At 47.0% G+C, this 10,502-nt stretch overlaps 1 protein-coding gene across 2 annotated transcripts in view; it reads left to right on the top strand.

Annotated features, from left to right (window-relative positions):
- Window positions 1-794: 794 nt before the first annotated feature.
- Window positions 795-10,502, top strand: part of PRDX4 (peroxiredoxin 4) — a 188,378-nt gene continuing 178,670 nt past the window's right edge. The window contains exon 1 of one of the 2 annotated variants that reach the window (XM_086934547.1): window positions 795-1,210. In XM_086934547.1, the coding sequence (XP_086790673.1) occupies window positions 991-1,210 (220 nt within the window). In that variant the 5' untranslated portion in view covers window positions 795-990. The remainder of the gene's footprint in view (window positions 1,211-10,502) is intronic. The other variant, XM_086934548.1, reaches the window with a different exon arrangement.

The following is a 10,502-nucleotide window of genomic DNA, read 5'->3' as shown; positions in this document are numbered from 1 at the left end:
ATTGCAGGGGTTATTCCCAGCCAGGTGCAAAGAGGGGTTCTGGCTCGGGGATGATCATCGAGGGCATATTTAATTTTGGTGCTTTAGTGGGAGAGATGAAGCCAGGGGTTAGTGCAAGGTGGCAAGGCAAGTTCACAAAGAGCCCGACAAAACTGTGTCGGACGATGAGCTTTGGAATATTACTGCTAGTCCGTGTCTCCTAAAATGTCTTTTTTAAATAATACAACCTCATAGGTAGGCTATGTGTACCTCAGTCAGCCTTTTCTCCTGAGGCGTGTCCTAACCCCCTCCCAATCATGCCGCATTGTACTGTAATGTTATGTGCTCAGAATAGCCATGCTACTTACTCTCTTAGCCACAAGTTAATGATAGCTGGTGGTGCCGTACTGTAATCAGCAAATTGATTTTCATTAAATTGCTCAATTTTGACAAAAGTTACACTTTGGGGCCGAATTGTGACCCCTACCTGTGTGTGTGCCCTTCCATTTCCGGTGCTCTCTGGCAATTTCAACATCTTCTTAGAGTTTATTGTTGCTCTAATGGGTGTCATTTCCAAATATTTATTTGTTTCCATTGCATGATTATGTTCTGGAGAAAGTGTCATCATAGTTGTTGGAATGTCACTCAAAATTACACTGACATTATAAAAATGTCACACATAGCAATCTGAAACCTTGGCAGCTATGTATAAAACGAATGATTTGTTGAACAATTTACTTGAAAAAGATGTGGGTTTTAAACTCCCTTCTTGAAGGCCTCCCATAATTCAGTGCGATGTAAACAAGTGTATACGTATTCAAAACCCGCGCTAACGCTCTCTTCTCCTCCCCGCAGGCGGGTCTGTAAATCAGCACGTTAAGGCTGCGTCAACCCCCTGTCACGGACCGCCTGCTTCCGCCCGCCCCGGTCCCAGAAGCTCACGGATCTCCGCCCACTTCTACGGCGACGCTGAAAGACCGCGAGAGGCGGGACGGCAGCCAGCACCGCATTATGGAGGCGCGCAGACGTTGTACGGTGGCTGGCTCTGCCATCACCCTCTGCTTACTGCTGTTGGTCTGCGGTGTCGCAGCCGAAGAGGAGAAACCACCGCAAAGCAGGACTAACCGGGCAGACGAGGAGTGCCACTTCTATGCCGGGGGTCAGGTGTACCCAGGAGAGGCAACCCGAGTTCCAGTTTCTGATCATTCCCTGCACCTCAGCAAGGCAAAGAGTAAGTGGAACCCCCCTCCGCCTCCTTTCGTGTTACCTTGTCATAGGCATCTCATGCGGTGTCCATAGTGCAGTAGGGGCGATAGCAGGAAAGTCACGAGCGGGAGGAGCTTACTAAAGAGTTGAGGAGAAGCTCCGCGTTGACGGCTTGAGTTGGGGCTGCTGGAACAGCGTCCGGGGCTATCCCGGCAACCACAGGACGCCCGGTCACCCTACATATAGCGAGCCTGCTCTCTAACGTGCTAAACGTTTTTCAGCGTTAGTGTCCAGAAGCCGTGTCCTTCACATCATAGCTGCCTCGTGTTAATTACCTTAAGGCCAGTCTTTCCTAGTGCCTCACACAACGCGAGCATGAAATCCCTCTGGGCTGCCTATGTTTATGCTGGTTATTTAAATCACTGCCTCGCAATGGTTTTGAAATGACTCCTTTGTTGCCACGGCACCGTCTCCCGGCAAATTTGTATATTTGAACTGAAAAGCATATCTTTCTCTGGTTAAATGTGTTCCGTGCGGTGCAGCCCTTCGCTTACTACTGGAGGGCTCATCAACACTTACTTCACCGCTTGCTAATATAACGTTGAGAATCCTTGTCTGGCATACACGCTCCCCGCTTAAACTCGATGAAAGTAGAGTTAACAAAAGGCTAGTTCAAATAGAACTTCGCGAGGATGTATTTTTTTTTAAGTGAATACCATACTTCTACCAAACGGTGTTAGTGACCGAAATAGAGCCTTCTAACGAGATTGCATTTGGGGGCTATCAGCAGTACTTTGTTTTTCCACTGTTGAGTCAGCTATTGGATATAGTGCCGTGAACAACCGGAGCGTTATTTGAAAATATGATTACCAGCTCTTGAAAAGGACACGTCAGGCAAAGCTCATTGGTCTGAAGCGCACGTCAAGATATCAGCTAGCTGTGCAAAGGGTTGTGTTTTCTGTTGTATGGGGCAGCCAAACGGCTCCAGTTAGCTAATGGCTATTAAGTTAATGGTACACGTGTAACAAACCCCACACCTATTTTAGATTCTCGGGTGCAAACGCTTTGGAGTTTATCACCATGTGCACTGTTTTTGTTTGTAGCCTGCTAATCTCACTAAAGTTGCAGGTTTTATATGGGTTGCAAAGAGCTGAATGCCCTAACTCAAGCCTCAGGCTTTTACGTTTCCGTGTGTGTGTGTGTGTGTGTGTGTTTTTTTTTTTTTTTTAGCAATTCTTTGTTTAGGTTTATTTGTCATACCTTAAACATGCATTGACAAAGTCTATTTAGTAAGTGACCTTGCTTCTGCATTTATTTTTATACGAACGTGGATGAATGAGTGATTTAAATCTAGTGCTCCTTCGGTGCCTGTTTCGGCTGAGCCCTAGTAACAGCAAATGCACAGGCAGAGATTGCTATCATCTCTGCATGTCCCGAAATCCTCTTCAGACCATGCTGAAGTTTCTAAATTGTTGCACAACAGACTTGTAGGTCTGCGGAAACTCCTTTAGGAGCAGTTACCCCAGCCCAGCTGAGATTAACAACCACCAAGGAATGATCAGTCCGGACATTGCTTGCATTGGTCACTTGGTAAAGTTGACAAAGTACGATTTGATCAGGAGACACAAGTTTCTGTCACCATCGTGACACTGGCCCCTATCAATCAATGAATGAATTAATGAATTTTTTATTGCATAATTACAAAGTCATTGCAAATTGCATCCCAGTATCAATGTGTTAATTAAAACTGTTTCACACCTTTTTGTAAATAGGAATTTTGCCCTAAAATACATGGCTTAAAATGACCATTACAATTTGACAGCACCCCTGTTTTATAATCGACTAGCAGCCCGTCCTGACATTGTCCGGGAGCAATTAGGCTTCAGGGCCCCCGCCCGCCCCGACGTTGTCCGTGGGTCCCCCGGAGCCTTCCTCCATATATTGCAGTATTATACATCTGTTTACTTTGTACGCTTTTGTAACCTGCACATGTAACTTTTTCCTCCTGTAATGCACCGTTTGGCTCACTTTTGTAATGCTCCGTTTGCTTCCTCTTGCTCACGATTTTCATTTTTGCTTCATTTTTCCGCCGCTCACCGCTCCCAAATAAATAGCCTACCTCATCCGCCCCTCACCGCCTGTCCGCCGCTCCTCCCCGCGCCATGTCCGCCGCTCCTCCTCGCGCTCCTGGACACAGCTCCTCACGTCGGGCACGCACGTCGCGGCCGGTGCTTCTTCCAAGGGACTACTTTTTTTGGGGTAAATTTCTAAAATTACGTTTATATAGCCTATGTCTATCTGCACACCCTGACGATTACAACAATGTAGCGGGTGTGTGGATTGGCGCTGTGGTTCCCGAGTTTACCCGCCTCAAAGGTTCAAAGTTCTTCCTTTATAATAGTAGTATAGATGACTGTGAGCAAAGAGGCTACTTGATACATCACCATGTGTCCTAAGCCCTGGTGCTCCAACTTTTGGGGGGAAATCTTGCTGTTCATAACCCTCTATGCCAGCAATATTCCACACTTGTTTTGTTTCCCTGCCTGCGGTTGCCAGATTGTTATGCGGCCTCCATACCTCTTACTGACCTGGCTTTATCAGGCATGACCCACGGGTCAAGTTCTGAATCTCAACAGTTTCGGAGACACAGTTTGCATCTGGCTTATTTTTATTTAAGTCCCTTCGAGCCATACTCATGAATTTGGCCTGAGCCAAATCCCGTTCTTGCCATGGGGTCCTCCTCCTGCTTTGGCACCCAGGTTTCTTTGTGTAGATTTCTGCCGTTTGTTAGCTAGGCTTCCGCTGTAACTAAGTTTCGCCTGTCTGTTTTTTCGTTTTCCATCTTAGCTATCTATTCCCAGAATGCTTCTGTTTATTGTATTTGCACAAATCAAATATCTTGGTCCATTCCTTTTCAATACTCAGGCATTTTTGTTTATTTGGTGTTTATGGTTCGGATGGGTTTATTTATAGGCACTTTCTGCCCCCGGGATGCCAGTTTTTTTTAATTTTTTTATTTGCCAGAGTGCAGGTACTGTCCTTCAGTCCTTTGTTGTATTTCCGGATTTGTTTGGAGTTCCCCACAATCTTGTGGACTGTCTTCCTTGCCCCAGTTAACAGGACCGCATGCAGCTTCTTAATCCAGGTGGTCCAATTCTGGATAGATGTAATGGCAGTCATGCTGTGTTCCGTCCGTCTTGATCCTGGATTCCAAGACTCCCAATTTTCAACTGTAAATTAGTTTAATCTAATCCTCTTCAATAATGTGTACTCCTCAAACCCTCGTGTGTATCTTATGGGCTCCAGTTCTTCTCAACGTTCACATTTAAGATTAAATTCTGTGATGAGCATTGCGTGGTCGCTTGTATCATGTTGGTATGTGCAGAAGCCTAGGATCCTGTGCCTCATGCTTTTTTCCTGATAAAGGTATAATCGGTTGTTTGATTACTAAAGGTGAAAAGGTTTGAATCCTTAGGATTCTGTTGCTTGGCTCAGGCCTGAGCCGAAATTAATTCGAAAGAGCTGAGGAAGTTGTTGCGGGTGTGCCTTATTCGTTGTCCTGACCTAGATGGTGGAGGTTGAAATCCCTGTGTTATTCAAGTCTGTGGGCATATTCACAAAGCACTTCCTCTAAAATGGCAATGGTCTGTTTAGTAATTACTGGCTTCTGGAGGCCATTGTTATTGAAATATACATTGATGATTAACATTTTATTTCTGGAATTGCCATCAAGTAGGCTATTTATCACAATGCACTGTAGCATATTCAGAAGTTTCCCAATGTATTTAATGGAGGCTTCTATTGTGTGTTTTGCGTATATTGCAAGGCCACCCGAGGGCCTGCCGTAGGAGTGTAATTGTCTAGCTCATACTTTCTTTCTTTGATAACTTTATTTCGGTCAAAGACCATAAAAGTGCAATAAAATATATACAAGCACAATGATAAAACATAGATACATTGGAATTAAAACGTTATTAAACTTTGGTTATCAAAGAAATAGAGGGTAAAAAGCAGTAGTCCGTTATTTCTTATGAATAAAAACAGTTCTTCTCCGCCACATGCCAAGTACGTGCATGCTTGCAAAGCCTTGTAAGTGGACTTATGCGGTTGCCCAGGTTTCCTGTGAGCAAAGAATGTCCCCCTCCTGGAACTTTTCCATTGCCGATGTGCTGTTTAATGTTCTTGTAATTCTTGCCACATTCCATGTTATGAGCTTCAGGCTTGGTTTTTGTGGTCTCTTTAGCGGTCCATTTTCTTTGTAATGAGATTGCTTTTTTACCTTTCTTTTGTGACTTTGGGCTAGGAGTAATTATTGTATCTTCCTTGTGTTGTCCTGGCCTTGCAGGTCACCTTGCGAGTCTGGGACCTGAGCTAGCCTTTGTCTGTTGTTATCTTGTCTTGCTTAGCCTTTCAGAAAATACAGAATCTCCCACAAGGTGGCTCAAACAGGACAAAGCAGGAGGCATAAAACACAACACCTAGAAATGGGTTTTATTTTACAAAATGCAAATACTCTCTTTTTAGAATAAGGCTAGGGGTTTTTATTTATGCAATGCTCTCTAAAAGAAAGGCTTTCCCAGATGCCAAAATATATCTCATTCAAATACACTTATATATATATATATTTATATGCAAGCAATAATAACACAACTTGGTAAATGCAACAGTTAAATGCATGAATAATACTAATGAATAAACAAGCAGCAAATGATGAGAACACGAGAATATACTGGACATCCTGCAAGAGATCAAAAGGATATATACACTGAATCACAAAGAACACCTCAAATGACCACAGCCACTGGAACCACGCATCACAATGGTGCTAGTCACACAAGTCACCTCACCCGATCATTCACTTGACATCCATGCCAATTCACGCTGGGGGGGCCCGTTCACAGCTGGCTTGGACTCTCGACCGGGACTCTGGTTCCGTTTGCCTTACAGCAGTACATCTACTCTGTAAGAGAGCTCCCAACTCATCGGTCAACAAACCTCAGCTTTATCCTGTCTCGAAACACACACTAGAAGAATAGTCTTCTCCCTGCACCAAAGAAATCTTCCTGGAACTGGCCAGCTCCAGGCAAGCATTCCACGGCCAGAAAGGAGTTCTAACATCCCCTCTTCATTCTCGCATGTTCAAGCCTTTATCTTTACGAAGGTCACAAAAGCCTTTCAGGTTACATTAAACAATCTCTCACAAAAAGAGTCCTTGAACGTGATTAACCCAAATAACTTGCAAGGGTGTCTGTGGGCGCAGAAAAAGATCAAGCCAGGCAGATTCAGAATTCAAGATGATATGAGGCCATGTCAAGCCAATAGTAAGAAATTAATAATTGTAAAACGCAGTGCACATTTGTGCACCACTACTTATAGCATCACATACTTCATCTCTCAATGTTCAACACAGTGCACATTTGTGCACCACTGCACTTCGAGACCAAAAAGTACATTCCACATCTCTCGATTGTATCCCACACATTCTGTACATGGCAAGACTGTTATACTGCATGACAGCTCCCACTAAAAGACTGCACCATTACAAGAAAGGCCTTGTTTCTCTTAAAGGTTTCTATGTAGGTTGTACATTCAGGCTAGCATAAAATAATACACCAAAGTCAATAAAAATAATGGTAGTCCAAGGTCATCACAGGTGTCGGACCACAAGAGTGCCTCTAGCACTACGTATCTTCAGTTCGTATTCTCCCACTTGAACTTCTATTTCACTGAATTCAATCTTGAAGCTGGGGGAGATTTTGAGGAGTGAATCCTTCTTAGGTAACTTTGTCTGTTAACACCATTTCCCTTTTTTTAATTTTTTTTATTCAGTGCAACAGCCCTATTGAATGTCAGGCACATGTTGGTATTTTTTTGGGTAGTAAAATCTTTATTTATTGCATAGTAAACGAAAAGAAAGAAATATAGAGAGAAGAAAAAAGCGAGGAAGCAAGCGGCAATAGTGCAATATTACATATGCAGGACTACGCAGAGTCCACAACAGTCGCATCTGTTCCGATAGTGTCCAACAGATAGGCTGCACCGGGGGCAAGGAAAGCCAACAACAAATCAAGAGCCGAAGGTCCAACGTTACTAGACGTCTCGGGTGCCTCCTCAAGGGAGAAAGGTAACCAGCAAGTTCCTTGGGCTCGGTTGCCCCCGTGTAAGCGGAGTCTCCCCGTAGTTATGCAGTGCCGCAACAAAGATAGAGAACCCCGCCCCCCCAAACTCCCCTCCATCCCTTCCTCCCGAACACTCCCTCCCCCCCAAGGTGGTGGCGCCAACACACATACCCATTCACAATCACACGATCACTCAAGCTACTTAGATCTGGAAGATATGGAGGGCTTGCAGGGCCGATGGGCAGACCGAGGACAGCAGACCTCGCGATATGAACCGGACCAAGGGTCCCCACCTAAACAAAGTTCTTAAAGTTGCCCAGGAAAATGTCCGCCATTCTCTCCATGCCCATCAACCTCCATAGCTTCGCGTGCCACAAAGAAAGCGCCAGGGCCGTCGACTTCTTCCAGGCCGCCGCCAAAGTAAGTTTAGCCGCCCCCAGACAGAGCCACAGTATTTGTTTGTCCGCCTTCGTTTGATGCTCGAATAGCGAGTCCCGAAGGCCCAAGATGACGAAGGCCATGGAATCCGGAATCGGATATCCTAACATTTCTTTGATATGTGTCTAGATCTCTGACCAGAAGGGCCTTATAACCGGACAGTCCCACCAAATGTGGCTAAAATCTCCCACCAACCCGCAACCCCTCCAACAGCGGTCAGAAGATGTCGGGAAGATGCGATGCAATTTTGAGGGGTACAGGTACCGGTCAAACATGGTTTTGAAGTGGGCGTCCCGTAGGTCCACTGAGTGATTATGAGTCCTAATGTCACGCCAGAGACCTTTCCATTCGTCCTCCGCGATGTCCCTACCTAGAAGGCCCTCCAGTGGGCCATGTAACGTGGACGAGGAGAGATCGCCGCACGTAGTAAGAGTTTATATAATAAAGAAATCGTCCCTTTCATTGTGGCTGTCCGCAAGAGAAATGCCTCAAAGAGTGAGGGCGGTCTAGTCGCCGCTTCCCGCAGGCCGGTTGAGGTGGGCCAGTGGATCAATTGAGCATATCTAAATTGTTCCTTAGGAGGAAGGCCATAATCGCGCATGTAATTAGGAAAGGAGAGGGGCTCCAGGCCGTGAAACAGGTGCGTGAGGGCTCTACAACCACCCTCTCTCCAAAGTCGAAATGGCCCCTCCTGCAGTGCCGGCGGAAAGGCCGGGTTAAAATGCAGGGGAGTAAATGGGGAGGGGAATGTCGTCCAGCGATCCTCCCCTGTCACTGTGTCCCACACTTTCAGGACAGTGCTCGTGGGTGTGCTAATGTACGCATTCCTAGGCCTGTCCACTTTAGGCTTCCAGGCCAGATCCCAAATCGACCTTCCCTCCACACTCCTATCCATATGCAGCCAGTGTTTTTCTTACTCCTGTTGCGACCATTCCACCAGCACCCGCAATTGTGCCGCTTTATAATACAGGTGCATATCGGGGAGACCCACCCCTCCCTCCTCCCGTGGGCGCCGCAGTCGCAAAGGAAAGGCGTGCCCGGCCTCCCTGCCAGATGTATTTCAGCAAGAGGGTCTTAAGAAGCCGGAAGAAGTCCATCTCAATAGGGATGGGGAGCGCCTGGAAGAGGTATAGGAATCTGTGGAGGAGAACCATCTTAATGGCATGGATCCTACCTAGCCAGGAGATGTATTTCGGCTTCCATCGGTCCAGTTCCCCCCGTACCGCCGACAGCATAGGAGGGAAATTTGCTGTGAATAGGGACCCAATGGAGGGTGTCAAACACACATCCAAATAAAGCAGAGAAGCAGAGGCCCATGCCAGTGGTGTAATGGGGCGAAGTCGCTCCATCTCGGCCTGCGGAAGCGTTAGGTTCAGGATATACGACTTGCCGAAATTGACTTTGAATCCGGCCACATCCTCAAAGTCAGAAAGCAATGATTGAATTTGCGGTAGGGATTGAGCCGGTTCCCCTAGCGACAGCAACACATCATCCGCGAAGAGGGAGATTTTGTGCTGCTCCCCCGTAAAGGGAATGCCCTTTATTTGTTCCTTCTCACGCACCGCCATGGCCAGTGGCTCAATGCTCAAGGCAAAGAGGAGAGGCGATAGGGGGCAGCCCTGCCTGGTTCCCCTGGAGTGAACGAAACTAGCGGAGCGGTGACAATTTACGACCACCCTGGAGGTAGGAGTGCTCTAGTTTGCACGAATCATAGTGATAACTTGGCGGGTAAAGCCAAAGGCCTCCAGGGTGCGAAACAGGAATCCCCAATCCTCCCGGTCAAAGGCATTTTCCGCATCCAGCCCCACCAGTACTGCTGAGATACGGAACCGAGAGGCCTTCTCCACCAGATGTATAACCCTTCTCAAGTTGTCATGCGTCTGGCGGCCCTTAATAAATCCCGATTGATCTGGGTGGATGATTGCCAGCATTAGATCCTGCAGCCTACGCGCTATGATGGTGGAGTATAGCTTAGCATCAACATTGAGAAGAGCTATTGGGCGATATGATGAGCACTGAGAGAGGTCCTTGATCACTGCTTCCGCCATGGAGCCCGACGTTCGACCCGTGGTCTCCATTTCGTTAAAGAGGGGCACCAAAATGTCAGAGCTCCGATGCGAACGATTTATAAAAAAGCGCTGTGTAACCATCGGGTCCCGGAGCCTTATGGAGCTTCAGGTCTCTGATAGCTTCCAGCACCTCCGACCTGGAAATGGGGGCAGCAAGATGGTCCTTCCATTCTTTCGACACCTGCGGGATGGGGAGATCCGCCAAGAAGCGGTCCTGAGCCAAGGAGTCACCCCTATACAATGTCTCATAGAAACGGCCAAAGATAGCGGCCTTGTCCCCATCTCTATGGTGTAACAACCCTGCGGGATCCAGAATGCCACCAATATAGTCTCGCTCCCTTTTGTCCTGAAGTTGACGGGCCAAGTGCTTGCCTATTTTATTCCCCTGCGAGTAGGAAGTACGCCGAAGCCGAAGGAGGGTGAATTCCGCGCGGTTGTTATAATGGGTCTTCAATTTACCTCTATGGTCTAAGGGTCAATCTAGACGGATTGGTCTTGTGGGCTTGTTCCAGAGCCGCAAGTTCCGCCTCCAGATCTTCCCGCTCCTTCCTTCGCAACCGATTGATGTTAGCATTGAGATTGAGACTGAGGCAGGTGCCCCGCAAGGAGGCCTTGCATGCGTCCCAAGTGTTAAAAAGGGAAGTGTCTGAGGCCGGGTTGAGGGCCAGAAAGTCCCCAATCGCTTTGCGCC

Source organism: Lissotriton vulgaris, chromosome 8 (assembly GCF_964263255.1).
Source record: "Lissotriton vulgaris chromosome 8, aLisVul1.2, whole genome shotgun sequence".
Classification (NCBI taxonomy): Eukaryota; Metazoa; Chordata; class Amphibia; order Caudata; family Salamandridae; genus Lissotriton; species Lissotriton vulgaris.
Note: the sequence above shows the minus strand (reverse complement) of the source record. Positions and strands in the feature narration are given on the sequence as shown.